The 18,864-nt window shown below is 39.2% G+C and overlaps 1 protein-coding gene across 2 annotated transcripts in view; it reads left to right on the top strand.

Annotated features, from left to right (window-relative positions):
• The window catches only part of NKAIN3 (sodium/potassium transporting ATPase interacting 3), a 302,386-nt gene that overhangs the window by 138,705 nt on the left and 144,817 nt on the right, over nt 1–18,864 (top strand). For both annotated transcript variants that reach the window (XM_072328620.1, XM_072328621.1), the window contains exon 2: nt 10,578–10,715. In XM_072328620.1, coding sequence (XP_072184721.1) covers nt 10,578–10,715 — 138 coding nt within the window. The remainder of the gene's footprint in view (nt 1–10,577; nt 10,716–18,864) is intronic.

Here is an 18,864-nt window from a genome sequence, read left to right as displayed (position 1 = left end):
AAGGGAGGAGAAAAAGACAACAGGAAAGGCTATTGAAGAGGCTCAGGTGAATGTCATACTCCCTAAATCACCGTTCCTCTCATTAAATAAAACAACAACAAAATAAAATAAATGCAGCAGCTGTTTCAGCATGTGGAAACAGTGGGTACATTCTGCCATTATCACAACCCTTCTTGGCCATAGGTTGAGGGTATTGTTGCTATGCTGTGAACAGGAAAATCCTCTATTTTCCTGGCAATGAGAAGCAGTCCTGTATCAGGTGATTTTTTCATCAAACTCACAAGCAGTGAAGAGATCAAAGCATCCATAATCCTTTCCTAGTATGCTGGAATCTGGTATTTGGTAGCAACTGAATGAACTGCAATGCAGACAGCAAAATCTTTGGACACATCCTTAGAGTTCTGAGCTTTTACAGAATTGCTCATTTTTCCCATGTGCATCTGTGGAATCCAAGCAGCTTCTTTTTTTCTTCTCTTTCCGTATATTTGAGAGTCAAGAGATGCACTAAAGACAAAATTTATGGAGTAAGAAAGGAAAAGTTATTTTGGGCAGATATGTGAACTTCTCCTGACTGAGGGAATATGTTCTACTCTACTTACTTTAGGAGTAATAGGCAGCACGTGGCTTTTATTACTTTTCTGCCTGGTTTGATTCATGTTTACCTGCAGAGAGTTGGTGTTGTAGGACATCCTTCATCTTTAGAACCACAGATCTGAAGCCTAACAGAAAATCCACCATCCTGTGGGAAACCATGTTTCACTAAACTTGTCATGAGCTGGTTTGTGCCACTTGATATTTTATGCCAAAGAGTGTATTAAAGAAAAACAAAACAAAACACTGATTAGTTAAACTTGGACTTTGACTGAACTAATCTGAGTTCAACACATGAATTCTGAATATGTGTCCTCCTTAGTCACCTAAACAGAACTTGATATCTAGTTTAATTTCTGTCTTTTTTGGAGTCTGTTTGAAACCTCAAGGATTTATCTGACATTAAAGATTCCTTGATGTATTCCATGGGATGAAGGGATTGTTCATTGTTCTGTGGTCAAAATAAGCATGCTTTCAACTAGGGGAGGCTCTAAACCCAGTTTTATCCACCTTACAGGGATTTCAGTTTAACTCAGGCATTGCAGTCCAGTTGCCCATGCCACAGCCTCTCTACCTCACAGTCTAGCTGTTCATTTTGGGGATGTATCTGGTACAGATTCAGATATAAGTTCTCTCAGTCTTTTCCTCTTTTTCCTCTCTTTTCTTCTGTTTTGGATTTGACTGCATACTACTGTTTGCTAACAGTAAAGATGAATCTAGGATTCATCTAGGACTGCTGACATCACTGTGCCATTTAGCACTGGTTACTTCCTCTATGCCTCAAAAAATTGAAGTACCAATAAACATATTTTCTTGCTGTTCTTTTATTAGTAATTGTTTTACATAACAATTCTATAAGCAGCAAGCAAGAAAGTCTTCAAATCTACACAGATTTATTGGACTGGTTAGAATGTGCAATCAAATGAACAGACAGACAACAAAAAAAACCCACAAAACTTCAAACCAGTACAATTATGATAAGTTAGGATTTAAGGATTTGAAGTGATAAATAAGTGTATTATTTTGGATTAAAGTTTTTGCCTGTGTAGCTTGACATAATTAAAAAGAAATCATATATTAATTTGCTTTACTCCTTTTTCTTGGATCTTATTTAAGCTTCATCATTCACAGGATGATAGAAATCTGAGAGAATCTTTAACCTGTAACTACCTCTTATACTGTCTTCTGCTATATGTGTGCTGGCATTTAAATTAAACAACCAAGGGAGTCTTAAATGCCATGATAAGCACATTCATTCCAGCTTTTTCTAAGATTGTATAGGTCATTCAGCCAAGGAGCTTGACTTTGGTGTTTTGGGATCAGTTATGGCTTCATTGGAGGGTTGAAATTCAATCTTAGATCACTGTTCTGTAACGAGCTAGCACTATAGGGTTTTACAACAATAGTTGGCTTCTTCCTTATCTTGACTGCTCATTGACTGTAACTGCATTTTTAAAATGTCTGTTTGGTTTAGATGCAGCCATCAGCCTCAAGTATATCATACTGCCACCCACTGTGCTCTGAGAAGTGGGACTAGTTGACAGTAGCTTTTATATCATTTCAGTCAGGTGACCCTGCAGAAAACATAATGGCAGACTACTTTTTCCCATTTTGATGAGGCTCTTCAATGATTCACTGTTGTCTTTCTGAGCCGGATCCTGCAGAGGTTTTTTTTTTCCGAGCCACAACTAGAAGCAGGAGTGGAATTTGGTGATTTTTTTCCTTTAGGAATTAGCTTTAGTTTTATGCCTGACTGATAAAGTTAAGCTGTTACTAAAAAGTAATAATAACATTTGTTAAGATGTGGCAAAAATGAGGTAAGGAAAAGAACCCTTTCAGTATCTTAAATATACTGATATAGATTTCTAAGACATGCCATTTACTGTTACTCCTTTTTATGCCGTGGATGAATTCTCAGAGGAGACTGATAGTTTGCCAGTCATTTTGCAGTGGCTGGTTCTGAGACAGTACAGTACGTTGGCTTTCAAAAATAAATGAACATATTCTGCTCACTACTTACCTGTCTTTTTCCTTAGGCAGTTTTGAAAGAATTGTTGGTGGAGTGCTGATGACTGACACTTCTTTTTTTTCTGTAAAAATATTTTGAATTATTTTACCCAAACATGATTTATTTTTTTCTTTTCCTGTAATACTATTTGCTATCACTGTCATCCTCCTCTTCACTAAAACACAGAAAAAGAATGGTGGAAACACCACTACCTGGTTCTGAACATTTTATGTATGATCCATGAGAGCAGAACCGTTGATAAATAATTTTCACTTTTGAAAGGGAACACAGAATCTCTTCAAAATGAGGACTTCTGTCATACTTGACTTTTTTTTTCCCCATTGTTTCTTTGCTTTGGCCTTCACTAACTTTTACTACTTCTCTTTTACTAAACTCTTCCAGCAGCAATGCCATATATTTCTTTTGCATTATATTTTATCCACTCTTACAGCTACCCAAGTGACAGCCAATTACCTATCTGACCAACACTGCAAAGCTATTTTTGGTATTAGATCATCACCCTTGTTTTTCCTTCGACTACTTGTCAGAAGGCTAGCAGTTTCTATTTTCCTTCATGAAAATCAACTTCTTATAAACATCAATGATTTGCTCAGAACCTTCCATGAAATCCAATAAACTTTACTACATACAACCTTACGTATGAATTTACTGAGAGATTACCACCTTAAAATTGCGTCTAAGATGGTATTTCACCTAGACAAATGAACTGAGATCATTACAAATCTAATGGGAAACTCCTCTGTGTGTCTCTTGCTTTAACTTGTTACTAAATGTATAAAGAAGTTATTTAAGTAAAATTTTAACATATCATTGCAACATGGGCTTTGGAAATGAAGCCTCTGTTCAAAGATGTTAAGTGAACAATAAGGAGGCGGTAACCTTTAGCTGAGGGACAGTAACTACCAAAACAGAGCATTTCAGACACCACCCTTCTACTTCAAATTTAAACCTCCTGCCCTTAGTTACAAACCTGACATTTCTCTCATGTTAAATCTTATGTTCCTTCTTATTGAAGTCAAGCATGTCAGTAAAATTCTAAGTGAGAGTATAAGGTCTGTATGAAAGCATTTTATGCTTTACCTGTCAGTCTTTGACACAATTTTTACTTTGTTATCCTACTTCTTGCATCACCTGTTAGTTCTCTGTTAGAAATGCTGCATTTTATTAGCTGGTAAGTCTCTATTCTACTCTCCAGCACTGGGGTTCTATCCAGACTAGCTTGGGCACCAAAAATGAACTTGATCTGAGGTCTTTGATATTCCAGATTAGTATCCAGGCCGCAAGGTTGTGTAAGCAGCTCCCAGTGCTTCTCTCCACTCCTACCTCGACATCGTCCTCTTTGTTGTGCTCATGCTGCAGGTAGAACTTACTGAAGGAGGTCTGGGAATCAGTTCAGTTTTAATTGTTAATCTCCCAAACTGAACTGAACTGGCATACAGGAATGTCACTCTGAACAGCAGGCAGCACTACTGTGCTGTTCAGGAGAGGGAGCAGTGGCATAGGCTAACCAGAAGCTGTGGAGTTGCTTTCTTGGAGGTCTTCAGAAATCATCTGGACGTGGGCCTGGGCACCCTGCCCTGGTGTCCCTGCTGGAGTGGGGTTTGAGTCAAAAAGAACCAGAAGGCCTTTCCAAATTCAGCCATTCTGTGTCTGTAATTCATTCAGTACACTGTGTTGGCTGTGGAAAACAGTGATAATTGTAATAGGAGCAACAGTCCTCAGAGATTACTCGGGGCCTGGAAAGTCTTTCTTTCTAAAGCCACAGATTAAATTTATAGTGATAAGATGAAGCAAAGAGTTTTGGAAGAAAACATTTTTATCCTTAAAACCACTAGTTAGTATGTATGTCGAGCTGTGCCCTGGCACTTCTCCTGTGATAATTATTAGTAGCATCAGCCAGCACTGAGTCTTACATGCATAATTCAAATGGCTTAGATAATTCCTGACTTGAACTTAGAATACAAATGATCTGGGCTATATTTTTTGGATTTACCTATTTATTTATTTATTTATTTATTTATGTATTTTGAAAGTGAAAGTCATATTAATTTGTTTGGGCATTTGTCCTAGTTCTTAGAATTGCCTTTTTTTTTTTTTTTTTTTTTTGGAAAAGATTTTGAAACTCCGGTTACGTCTTTTTATAGTTATGTATTTTATGATTACTGTTAAATGTCTTGAATACAAGCTTTGTGGGTATGGGATTGATAATATTTGTTTTTTGTTTTTTGTTTTTTTTTTTTGTTTGTTTTTTTGTTAGTATTTCTAGTGATTGTTTTACATGACATACTGAAGCAGATTTTTAACTTCAGATGAAGAGTTTATTAAGCTTTCTGAATTTTGTAAACTCAGCAATTTATAGGGTATCAAGTTTACAGATATTTCTTTATATCGTTAACCATTTACTTTTAAAAGAAGCCACCTGATATGTCTGTGTTTATATTAAACCATTTTTAAGACTTCTCTTGTCTAAAATTATCAGTTGTGTACTGAACATGTTTTTCTTGATCCACTGACTTTTTCCATTAGGTATTTATTTGTATGGATGTATCTATTTATTCATCTCAAACGAATGTGTCTTTTATACAAAAGCTTTTCTGTTAAAATAGAAAACTGACTGTTATCCATGAGCTTTCTGACAGAAGAGAAAATTGAGTTTTTACACTCATTTTAAAAAGCTGACTTTGTAACCCGTCATTCAGACAGCTGCTGATATGTACTCTGAAGTATAATAGGACCTGAGCATTTACTCCATAGGGGGCATTTGTTGGAGCATGACCTCAAAAATGTTTTTTAATCTACCTATTGACCAGGAATATCTTGGTGATTCCTTTCTGTAGATGCTATGCAGTATTGCTGATTGCTGTCTCATGTTTGTTTCCACTTCACCAAAGGAGCACTGAGGCTACAGCTGTTGTATTTTCTCTGTTCAAGGTATCCTAAATGTGTTCCCCAGGTGGAGAAGTTCTAAAAGGTTCATTCACTTGACCTTTTGCTGGTCTTAGCATTAAAGGGCTTGGACACGGCCAGAAAAAGTTCAGCCCAGAAGTCTTTAATGGAACCCAATCTCGTAGTTCATTACTTTCTCCTTTTAAAAAACATTCCCTCTTGCTGTAATAATAGACATGGCAAAAGAAAGAGCTAATAGAACAGGAAACGTGCATCACATCTTCATTAAGTGTTCTGGCGGAGTCCTGCTGGCGCATTTTACTGTTAGTGCTGGTCTCTTGAGTTGTGCATTTCACATCATGAGATTGTCAGTGCTGATGGTGCCTAAGTAAAAAAGCACTCCCTTGGCAGCAGTAGCAAGAAATATTGCATTTGCTTTTCCTATTGTTATGATAAGAAGATGTTACTTCCTACCAACTTTACATTTTTGAAAGCTCTTGTGAACATTTTTTTTTTCTACAACAATATGTAAGTTTCATTTAAAACAGTTTTTAATTTAATAAAACTGAAACCCTCTTCTGTTTGCGGGAAAGGTCTGGAGTTTCTTTCTGCTTTTACTGTTAACCATTACAGTTTCTGATGGAAGCTCCTGAACTTTGTTGTCTTAGATGTCATTGGTGCCAGTTGAAACAAGTACCTGTTTAAAAAGTGACATGGTCTCTTTATCTCTTTCTGGTAACCAGAAAACCAGAACATATCCATTTTGTCAACCTTCAGCTTCTGTGCCCTGCTAAGTTTTTAGCTATCTTCCATGGGAGAACTTGAGCCAAGTTATTATGGAAACCTCTGTCTTGCCTTCAAGGTTTATCTGTCTCTTCTTTTCTTTTTCAGAAAAACCTGAAAATGGTGATTTTTATTTTTTTTTTTAATTTTTTGTTTATTTATTTATTTATTTTTGGCATTTGCACAGAGCTAAAAAGTCTGTGCTCTTCACCTCTGCTTGAGAATTATTTGGGGTGAAACACTACTAATAAGAACAGCAGCACATATATACTATCTCTATTTGGTGGTATTAAAAAAACAGAACAAAATATATTTCCCCTGCCATAACCCTGAATTATTAGTTTTTGTTGCTTTTTTTTCTTATTTCTATCTGTACTGAATCCAAGAAGATTTTTCTAGCTTAGAATAGAGAGGTAATTTGAGCAGGATGTACCTACCTCTATCTCTGTCTTTTCTTTAGATTTGTTTCCCTGCTAATATATTCTGTGGGCTGTCAGGATGAGAAAAATTACCCCATCTTGACAACAAGAACAAAGTAACTGTGACCTAGCTGCACAGGCACGACTTACTGCACAGCCCAATAGCAAAAGCGCTTGTTAGTGGGGAAGGACTGTTGCTGTATTCTTGGTATTCTGCTCCCAGGACTCCTGTTTTACCTGCTGTCATTGTATATAAAAAATAAAGAGCCCTGCAGGCAAGATATACAAGCAACTCTCCCAGTGCCAGATAAGTACTCTAAGTAGTTGGCTGTATTTCTGCTTCTGCTCTCTTTTGGACCTAGTAAATGCTATTTTTAATTTTTTTTTATTTTTAATTTTTTTTTCTTTTTTTTGCTGGTAACACAGCTTCAAAAAGAAGCTCTCCTTTTTGGTAGGAGGTGGTAGGAGGGGAGAAATGAGTGTCGGAAAAGTAAACTGAAACGTATTTCTCTGTTTGTGGTGGATGCCTTTATCACAGTAGTCAACAAGAAGGCTAATTGTTTTTTTGTACGTGTGTGTATACCTATGATGCATACACACATTTGCTCATCTCCATTTAGGAGATGCTTCTGGCCACTACCATGTTTTGAGGGAGCCCAGTTCTGCCAGGTATAGCTCACAGCTTGTTTAGCAGATACTGTGGAGGTACACCTGAAGGCAAACTGTGTTTCTGATCCAGTTTAGGCATGGGCTGAGTAGCAAGCTTGTTAATACAGGTCTGTTGGGAAAACTTGGTGGCTGTGTTTGTTGCCATTGCAGTACTGTCTTTCAGGCATTTAAGGCACTGATCAACTAGTCTCTGAAAGATTGTTCCCAAGGACTGCATTAGGGACACATACTAAATAACTTTATTTCTATCTGTGCTGCAGGCTTTTGTCTTTCACACTACTCTACATGTCTCAGCACCACATGAAATGTCTAAGAGCACAACATCCATCTCTTGCAGCGAGCTGTCTGTGTGTAATGACTTTTCTCAGTCCTCACTCTGGCTGAACCACATGCTCACTATCCCAGCAATTTCACCTGTGCCTGAGGAAGAAGCCAGGATGCTGGAAGATGCCACTGTGGATGCTAGCAAGCTGACTCCCCTCTCATGTTTACTAAACTTGTTTTGACCAGCATTCTCACCAAACAGTGCATCTATAGCCAACAAACTCTTTTGAGTAGGTAGATATGAATAGTTTGCACACAGCTGCCCTGTTTCAGAGAGAAGGACTATGGAGGCAAGGGGACAATATTAAGCTAGCTGCCTTCTATCATGGGAGCATTACAGGGCATGTTCCATTTTTTAGTGTGGGTGAAAATGTAGGCTTTGCTGCATGACAGTTTCATTCAGTATCAGCATGAGATTGGTTGATGTGCAGGACTGAATCTGATCCAGTGTCCCCACCCTCTTCTCATTTGGTAATGTCAGTACTCTAGGAGCAAGATGTATTATCTCTGAAAAATGGTGATCAGTGAATGAATTGTGTGCTTCCCTAATCCTGAAATATCTTCCCTTGTAGTGATGGGAATATACATTATTTTGTGCTGAGTATGAATTTCATGTCATCTGTGAGTTTCCTTTGTGACACAGGACAAAAGTCTTGATATGTTGTTGCTAATACCGTGTGCCAAAGAGGCAGAGAGTTTTTGAAACTCTCTATAATCATCTCACATGAGATTTAAAGCACCCTTCTACTGTATCTTGTGGTGTGTTGTGTGGTTTAGAAAAGCTACAGGCAAAGGTATTCTCAAAGTGAGGGCATCTGAATTGCATTAGAAAGAACAGGTGATTCTGAGGTTTCAGTAGTGAAGTCCCAAACAGGACCTTATTGTGATGTCCCCGAATCTACTACAAGGGGAAGACACGGTGAGAGTAACACCATGGTAACTGCTGTGTTCTGGTTAGGAAGCCCACTTACTTCCATTTAAGTGAAAAATGACCCGTTAGGATTTTATACACCAAAATTCCTTTTGAGAGGTCCATGCAAATAGGTCATTTTCTGGATTCATTCATTAACTTGTGTAGTTATTTTCCATACCTAAGGGAGAGAAAAAAATAATTTTGATTGATGTGGTACAGGTCAATGAGTTAACAGAAGAGAGGGCAGAGTGGTAGCAAAGTAGATAGCTAATGCCACATGAGCCAACAGCTTCCTCACATGTAGCAGTGCGCCTTCTGTGGTTCTGTCTTACCTACAGCAGGAGAAAGATGAGTATCACACAGGTTCAAGAGGATAACATTTAAATATTGCCTGCTGCATGATATTTTTTCATATATCTATATACTGTGCCAGGTGATTATCTGATAAAAGTCAGAATAAATTCACTGATCGGTGAACACCAGGTTTATGGTTCAAGCCTTGTTTGTTTTAGCTATTTACATTTATCATGCTTATTAACTTCAGCATACAGACCTTTTTCATGGCTTACATAGGGGACAATTTTTTTTGTACTGAAAGGGCTGATTCTGCTCTCAAGTACCCACAGCCCCATCTTGTGAGGACTGAATATGGCTAATATATGAAAATTGTAATGTTTTATGTCAGATTACCACATATGATAATACTTTGATTGGTATTCATAGGGCCATGCTTACTCCTTCTGTCTTGGTTATAAATAATATAAGTGCATATTTAGGTAAAATTTTGGGTTTGTAAACAATGTAGTAAAATCAGTAAAATCAAGTAGATGTGTCATAAATTCTGACAAGCACAGAAAGTCAGTTGTTGCTCAGTTCTGTTTGGATGCTCAAAAAAGTCTGACTATGACTGGAAAAATATTGAACCAAGTTTAAACTTCACTAAGTGTGCTACCAGGAAAGCTGATTTTTGTGTCTTTAGTGCAATAGGCTGGATTGTCACGAACTAGTACAGAATGGGTTTGCAGAGGAATCATAAAGCTGACATTACTACAGAGATGTTCATAAATTGTTGCAGGAGCTGAGCAAGAAGAGATTTCTGTTTTGCTGCTTTTATTTATTATTTTTTACTAGGTTATCAAAAGTGCAGAAATACGTGAAAAACACATACTGATGTAGGAGTGAAGGCTGTTGCTTCTTACATTCCTCCTCTTTTACACCCCTAAAAGTCCTCTCCCAAAATACAATAAGAGAGCTGATGAGTTGCCACTGCATCTTTCTAAACTGTAGTTGCCCAAAATGGCTTAGCAATTTGTTGCAGCATACAGGTAGATCATCTGGCTCTGGAGCAGCTTATTCCAAGGTTTTCTATATTCTTTTTTTCTCAGAGCCTGTATCCTGGTCCTTTTGGGCCCAAATCTCTCACTTTTAAGAGAGAGACTGAGGAATTGAATGTAAAATGTCTAGTTGGGACTAAAGAAAAGAAAACAAGGATGTAGTGAAGAAGAGAGCATGATTTCAATCCAGGAACAATAGCAAGGTTCACATGACTTTGCTCAATCTACACATGAGCCTGTATGTAAAACAAATTTTGAATTTAAATGAATATTGTTAAGCCTTGTATTTTCCAGCATCTGAGGAGAAAATAAAACTTCTCTGTGATCGGTTTGTAGAGTCAAGTTTTATATGGAGGTTTTGTAACTAGTTTCTTCAAGTTTTATATCTCTATTTTTCCCAGGAGCTCTTTTTTGTTAGGAGAGCTGTCCGATGACTAGTAGCTATCTTCAGACAGATAGCAGTATATTGACAACCATTGACAAGGGCTGCATCCAGGAAATACAGATTCCAGAATTTTTGCTATAATTCAGTTTGATTAAGCCTGGTACCAATAACAAACAAAAACTGAAAAATGTTCTCTCTCATGCATAATTAAAAACATATGTTCTCTTTATGTGTTTTCTTACAGCTGGCAGCATTAGAAAGACAGATCTTCGATTTCCTTGGTTTCCAATGGGCTCCTATCCTAGGCAATTTCCTACAAATAATAGTGGTCATTTTGGGTTTATTCGGAACCATCCAGTTTAGACCTCGATATATAGTTGTGGTAAGTCTCATTTATTATCTCCTATTTTTTGCAATTGGTTTTAAATCTTCTCCCATTACAAAACATAATTTTCTTGATAACACCAAACATTGTTCTGTAGAAACTTGGAATGTCTCAATGTTGTTTTGAAAACTGAGGGCTAGTGGCATTTCTGAAATGTTGGGAGCTCTAAGAATAGCCTAGAAAAGACACTGCAGATGTATGACAGTTGTACAAGTTCTTAGTAAGTCTATTTACAGAAGTAGATACCTGGTTAAGAATAGGGACATCTATTATTAAGTTCTAGATAAATTAAATAAAGAAAGAAAAGTTGTTTTCAACTTTGCAATCAAAATCAACAGCCATTGAAAAATAAAAATTAATTGATCATATTTAGACACACCTTCCTCTTAAATAGGCAGAAGCAAATATTTTTTTTTGGTCCTGTGACCCATGGGTTAAATAGAAATCTTCTCTTAATTGCACATAATGTTGCCAGTACCTGTATTTACCACCTTCACCCCAAATACCTGTGAATTTTCTCTGATGCTTGTAACTTGAAGCCTTATAGATATCTTCCCATGTTCACAACATAACCAGGAATAAAAATGTTTTTCAAAGCTTTGAAGAGAACAGCCACCAGTAATATCCCTCTCTCTACCCTACAAGTTTCTCCTGAATGGATGATTGTTACATCTCTAGCTGATGGTGTCTATATCTGGAATATTTCAGTTGTGCTTCCAGCAATGGATTTTAAGAGGATCAGGTTGTTTAGGTTTTTTTCCTCACAAGAGAGTGAAATAAATGTCTGCTAGAGAAGGCTCATTAAACTAACACTTAAGGAGCTTCATCTCTTCTAGTCAAGCCTGAAATCCTGCAATTCTTGTCATGTCATGTCTTGAAAGAAAAAGTGAATAAAAAGTACACCCAAGGTGCTGAGGTTCTTTACATTCCCTAAGCTTCACAAGCAGACTATAAAAAAATGAAAATGGATTGATGTATTAAATAGCACTTTTATCTAATACCTGTCATTGGAGAGCTGAGCAGCAGTGTATGTATGTACAAGTACTGGTGACCTTTCTGCTTCATGTTCTCCATTTTGTATGTATGGGAAAGAAAGCAAGAGAGGGTAAGCATCTGTAAAATTACATAAGAGATTGGTGTGTAAAGTGCAATGACACACATCTCTTCCCCTTCGGGTTCAGCTCACTTTTCAGTCATGGAAGCTCTGATTTTGCTGTCAGAATGAAGCACTGCAGATGCTGACTGCTTCTGAATCTTTTCCAATGTAAATGAAGGTTTTAGACTATATAATAATAGACATCATATGTATTATATGTTACATACTACAATGTATAATTATATATTAGCACAACAACAGGGATATAGCGATCATATATTGTTTATTAATATAATACATAATCCTCCTTTTGCTCAGTTGCTACTTTCAGTCCCTGTGCTGATTTATCCTTTGCACCAGTACAAGTGTTACTTCAGACACTTGATAAACTATCAAACCAGCACAGATCTAGCTGAAAAACAGTCATTTGTTAATTTAAGTACAGGTCAGCTCTTTGCCTTGTTTCACAACAAGGATTGCACCAGAAGAAGAACAGTTCTTCAGTCACAACTGGCCATTGTTGGTGCAGGCATTCAGAGCCACGATCTCCAGAGCACTGCACTTTTTTCCCTCTCTTTTTACTTCTGGTATGGAACTTCAAAAGCCTTCTGAACAATGAGTCATATAGCTGTAATTGCACAAACCTGGCCCAAAGCTGAATGTATTAATGAACAGCGAGAGATGACAATAATATACTAAAATAGGGGAAATATGAAGTGGAAATATCTGCTTTACTTGCCTTGATTTATTCCACTAAATGATATGATACATAGGCAGTGTGTAAGCCTGAAAAACCAGAAGGCATTTTCTTCAAATGAGAAGAATGACTGGACAGTACATGGGGCTGTTTTACCTGCTTTACACAGTATTCAAGTATATACTGCGCAGAATAACGTGTTTGAAATATTTAAGAATCCAAAATTGCTCCTTGAATACCATTCTTTTAAGTCCTGAGATATTACTGCTTCACCCTCTTGATCTGAACCCCTTTCCTTGTCATCTTCCCCATATATAACTAAGTACAGTTTTGTGAGTCCTGTTGCATCTGAGGCACAGACAGCTATTGCAGGAAGATCTGATGACTCAGTAGTTGCTACCATTCCTTTGGCACATCCTTGGGCCTACAAACATTTCTCCTAATTTCAATGAACTATGTCAGAGAAGGTGCTGCATTTTAGATTAAATACACACTTGAGATACTTTGGACACCAAAACTAAAGTTAGCCCACAACGCTTGCAATGTTCTGACTTACGAATTTCCCCTTTCTCTCTTACCTTTCAATTTAACAAGACATCTTTCATATCTTCCACTTTTTCTCTGTGGCGCTGTGTCCATCCAACAGCAAATGTTTAACTCTCAAAGCAGTTATATTGCACTGATAGGTGCACCTCTGCACCACTTTCAATATGAAATCATTGAATCACCAAGATTGGAAAAGACCTACCAGATCATCCAGTCTAACTGTCCACCTGTCATCAATAGTTGTGACTAAATGACTTGTAGAGCTAAAAGAGGTATAAAAGTACCACTGCTATAGAGCCTGACATTAGGCAAGGGGATTTGAAAGAAACCTCCTGGGATGGACATAAATATAACCATTAATGTTTAGAGATTAATCTCTCCTCATAACTTATAGGTCCCCAAATGATTCCTCATCCTATACGGTACCTAATCTGCAGTGCAAAAAGACAAAAACAAGAAAGCATACATTGTGTATGAGGAATAAATCAGCAGAAATTACCACCAATGTTCTGGGACCTTATCAGCAGAAAGCATCTGTTAAACTGTCTTGCCCAGATGATTTTTAGGTAGTGCATGATGTGGGCTATAAATAAAAATAAAAATAATAATAAAATAAACACACACACACACACACAAAAAGCCCCAACACAGTTCTCCCCATTTCTTCTTCCTGTTTGGAAAATTGTTTCTTCAGGCCAGATATGAAGAGGGTTTGAAGCTAAGAATATCGGATGAGACAGGGATGAACTGAGTGAGGCTAACCAAAGGACTGGGCAAGAATGCCTGGATGTGAGTGGGATAAATGTGTGCAGACACAGCAGGACAGTTAGGGTTGTGTTCAGAACATGGGGTGGGAGAGGTTGAATGGCAGGTCAGATCATGAAACAAAATAAGGGAGGTGCCCTGGAAGGGAAATGAGTCCTGTGAACCATCACAGACCTGATGTTTCAGGTTCTTCACTCCTCCTCCACTGACAGCAGCTGTCTGACCACCTGCATGGCACTCTGGCCTGTTGGCCCATCCCACAGAGGATGACAAACCATCACTGCCACCAGTTTCTCTGCTGGCACAAAACAGAAGTCTTTGTAACAGATCCAAAAGTTTGTAACTGCAGTGGATGTGTATAAAGATGCAATAGGGGCACCTCAGTTTCAGCAGGAAGGACAGACACCTTGGTTTTCTGGTGATAGCAGCTACGGAATACAAACTTGATTTGCACACAGAAGATGTGGGAAGAATGAAGCATGTGGGTGCAGAAATAAAAGGACTGTTTTTGCTGTGCAGGCTGCTCTGGCTAGTTGAATTGTCTCTCTGCTCTCAAACAACACAACCTTTTTTACACAAAGTGCATCGCTGAAAGCAAACTTCTCTCATGCTTTGTTTTCCCCTTGTGTTCTGGATTCTTGATTGGAGAACTCGTGGTCTGATTTGCACACTTGCTGAGTACTAGGCCACTGGCTGCTGAGCACTGAGCTTACAAAGTGCTACATAAACCCGAGTGTCCTAAAAATAAATAGATCTCAAAACACTGGATGCCTTTAATGTATAATGACTTGAGTGTAATCTCCACATGTATCAGAACATCACTGGCATTCCGAGAGCTGTATCATTCTCTTATAACATAAATTAGCTAATGCTTGTACAGTTTTCACATTACAGTGAAAAGCACCTTAGAAAACCTCATGAGTATATTAATATTCTGTTCAGAGCAGGGTCTGAGTGACAAAGAGAGGTGAAGTACTGAGTTAGTTATTCAATGATTGAGTAAGTTAGGATCTGTTAAAATGAAAATATATTTCTAATGATTTAATTAATGTTAGCATTTTATTGCACAGCTATGAAATAAAACTAAGGTGGCATGTATAACCAGGAAGGAAAAATTACCCTACTTGCCCAGTCAAAAAGATGTGTCGATGTGTTGTCAAATATGAAGGACAACTTTCTTACTTTAGAAATGATGTAGAACTAGTTATTGAATATGTAATTGCTATGTTCTTAAGCAAAACAGAGCCTACACTTATAATTCCTGCCATTCAGAGTGTGTAGGATGAGCCTCTCCCTTGCACATTATCTGTGTTTTGATGTGCACATCTGCTTTGCCCTTGCACTTCTCTTACAGTAATTATCACAGTGGTTAAGTAGAACAGAGTAGTAAAACAGAATAGCTTAGCTCTGGAAAAGCACATTCAGATAGGTTTTATCTGCATGGTCCAGAGACCCTAAACAGATTTATTCTTGACCTGGCAGATCAAGTGATTCCCATTGTTAATGTGATAAGTTTCATTCGTGGAAGAAAAAAGATTATTTCTTAAAAAGATGGAATTCTCCTTAATATTGAGAAATCTCCTTTTTATGAGCAGTTGTGTCTGAAATTGAACTGAAATCCCAACAACTGGGTTTGTGCTAAGAATTCATTAAATTTGAGCATGTTCTTAGGACACCAAATCCCGAGCTTATGAGTTGCTACAAAGTCAGCAAATGGGCTAAAATGGGATGTCCTCTTCTAAGTGGATCTTATGAACAGTACAGATCTCATACTGCTCACAGCCCATAAAACAGCCCCTCTGTCTGTTTTATAATAGCCCAGCGCTTAGTTGCCACCCTGCCTGTCTCTGTGAGCTAGAGAGCAGTATTACCCTCATTCTGTTAATTAATGATCTCCTTCTTATGCCACAGACATCTCCAGACATCCAAAATACCTCATAAAAATTAAATTACGTAGCCAACCTGTTCTCTGTTCAGAAACCACCATACTCGTGTAAGGATAATCAAGGTGTGGAAAACTTCAGCCCTCTTTGGTTGGGCTTTTCATTGTACACTATAAGGAGAGGCAGATAATTGACACTTGCCTGACAAAGCCAAGTTGACAGCATAGAATCACAGAATCATAGAATCGCAAGGTTGGAAAGGATCTACAAGATCATCTACTACAACCTTCCTCCCATAACCATTGCTACCACAAGCCACTAAACCATATCTCGTAGCTCCTCATCTAGACACCTCTTGAACACTGCCAGGGATGGTGACTCCACCACGTCCCTGTGTGAGGCTGTTCCAGTGCCTGATCACTCTCTGAGAGAAAAAGTTTTTCTGTGTGTCTAATCTGAACCTCCTCTGATACAACTTGTGGCCATTTCCTCAGGTCCTGTTTTTGCCTGGGAGAACTTTGCTTCATCACAACCTCCCTTCAGGAAGTTGTAGAGTGCAGTGAGATCTCTCCCCTGAGCCTCCTCTTCCAGACTAAATCCCAGGTCCCTCATCTGCTTCTCATAAGACTTGTGCTCCCGACCCCTCACCAGTTTGGTTGCCCTTCTCTGGACACGTTCCAAGGCCTCAATATCTTTCTTGTAGTGAGGGAACACAGTACTTGAGGTGCGGCCTCACAAGTGCTGAGTATAGGGGGACGATTACCTCTCTGCTCCTGCTGGTTACACTATTTCTAACGCAGGCCAGGATGCCATTGGCTCTCTTGGCCACCTGGGCACACTGTCAACTCATGTTCATCCAAGCATCAACCAACACCCACAGTCCCTTTCCTCCTCACAGTCATCCAGCCACTCAAACCCAAGCCTACAGTGCTGAAAGGGGTTATTGTGGCCAAAGTGGAGGACCTGGCTCTTGACATTGTTGAACCTCATCCCATTCACCTCAGCCCAGCAATCCAGCTTATCCAGATCCCTCTGAAGGGCCTCCCTACCCTCAGGCAGATCGGCACCACCTCCCAACTTGGTGTCATCCGCAAACTTACTGAGGGTACACTCAATCCCCTCATCTAGGTCATCAGTAAAGGTATTAAACAAGAATGGCCCCAGTAGCAACCCTTGGGGACAGTGCTTGTAACAGGTCGCTGGCTGGACTTAACTCCATTAACCACTACCCATTGGGCACGGCCCTCTAGCCAGTTCCTTAATAAAGGAGGGTATACCTGTACAGGCAACAGGCAGCCAGTTTCCCCAGGAGAATACCGTGAGAAACCGTATCAAAGGCTTTGCTGAAGTGTAGGTAGACTACATCAACAGCCTTTCCCTCATCTACCAGTCTGGTCACCCAGTCGTAGAAGGAGATGAGGTTGGTTATGCACGACCTGCCTTTCATGAGCCTGTGCTGGCTGGGCCTGATCCCCTGGATGCTATGCATGTGCCATGTGATCTCATCTGATGATTTGCTCCATAACTTTCCCTGGTACTGAGGTCAGGCTGACAGGCCTGTAGTTCCCTGTATCCTCCTTACTGCCCTTCTTGGTAGATGGGAGTCATATCAGCAAGCCTCCAATCCTCTGGGACCCTCTCCAGATAGCCAGGAATTCTGATAGATGGCAGAGAGTGGCTTGGCAATTACCCCTGCCAACTTCCTCAGCACCCTAGGATAAAGGAATGCATCCTTCTTCAGCAGCTATGGAATGGAAATGGAATCCTACACAGTGCACGTTAGGGTGTCAAATATTTCTGAGTACACAGAAGGAAAACAGTAGTAAATTATCCTCACCTGGTTACAGCTAATTAGATTTGCAGAGCCACTTAGCAGCAGTTCTCCATTGCGAAGGTTATAAGCACATAAATTTTAAGTGACTGTGTCACTGCTCATTATGATTTTATGTGAGTGTAGCCCCAGTGTGACTGAGTATGCACTTAGCTAGTCAGACATGAATGCTTCTGAGCTGTGCTGTTTGGATTGTTAATTGTGCACAGTTTTACTGTCATATATAGGTAAACAGCTTATCCATAAGGAAACAGAGACAGTCAATTATGCTGACAATTCACATGTAAAAGATGATTTAAGGCAGACAAATTAATTTCCCATTCATGCTGTGGGTGGAGTATGTTACTCTTGCGCTATGGTTAAAAGCTGGAGAACCTAGAAAAGATTTGGGTACATCCATTTGGTGATGGTGCATTGTAGGATCATGTTCATAGCCATAAGGGCTGAAAAACCAATTGGTCAGGCACAGGAAGCTAAAACAATAATCCAGTTAAATTATCTTATACTTAGAGACTACTAAAAATGCAGACTAACCTTTAATGTTCCTGGCAGCCCGGAAGGCAAATGGGATCCTGGGCTCCATCAGGAGAGGGGTGGTCAGAAGGGATAGGGAGGTGATTGTCCCTCTCTACTCTGCTCTTGTGAGGCCCCATCTGGAGTACTGTGTCCAGGTGTGGAGCCCTCAGTACAAAAAAGATATGGAGATTTTGGAAAGGGTCCAGAGGAGGGCCACGAAGATGATCAGGGGGCTGGAGCACCTCCCCTATGAGGACAGGCTGAGGGAGTTGGGTTTGTTCAGCCTGGAGAAGAGAAGGTTGCGGGGTGACCTCATTGCAGCCTTTCAATACCTGAAGGGAACTTACTCCCAGGAGGGGAGCAAACTCTTCGAAAGGGCTGATAATAGCAGGACTAGGGGAAATGGTTTTAAGTTAAAAGAGGGAAGATTTAGGTTGGATGTTAGGGGGAAGTTCTTTACTAGGAGAGAGATTAGGTCCTGGAACAGGCTGCCCAGGGAGGTTGTATATGCCCTGTCCTTGGAGGTGTTCAAGATCAGGTTGGACAGGGCTCTGGGCAACCTGATCTAGTAAAGGCGTATGTTTGGTGGCCCTGCTAGGCAGGGGTTTGGTACTACATGATCCTTGAGGTCCCTTCCAACCCGGGTCATTCTGTGATTCTGTGATTCTGTAATGTTTTCATTTTCTATCAGGATCCAAAAGTCAGATCAGTAGATCTTCTGTATTGCTTGGTGTTTTCTTTTTTCTTACTATTTCTTCATGATAGTTTGTATAATTTGGTCCATTTAAATTATTATACTATTCTGAAATATC

Source organism: Excalfactoria chinensis, chromosome 2, assembly GCF_039878825.1.
Source record: "Excalfactoria chinensis isolate bCotChi1 chromosome 2, bCotChi1.hap2, whole genome shotgun sequence".
NCBI classification, from domain to species: Eukaryota; Metazoa; Chordata; class Aves; order Galliformes; family Phasianidae; genus Excalfactoria; species Excalfactoria chinensis.
The sequence above is the reverse complement of the archived record's forward strand: the minus strand, read 5'-3'. Positions and strand labels throughout refer to the sequence as shown.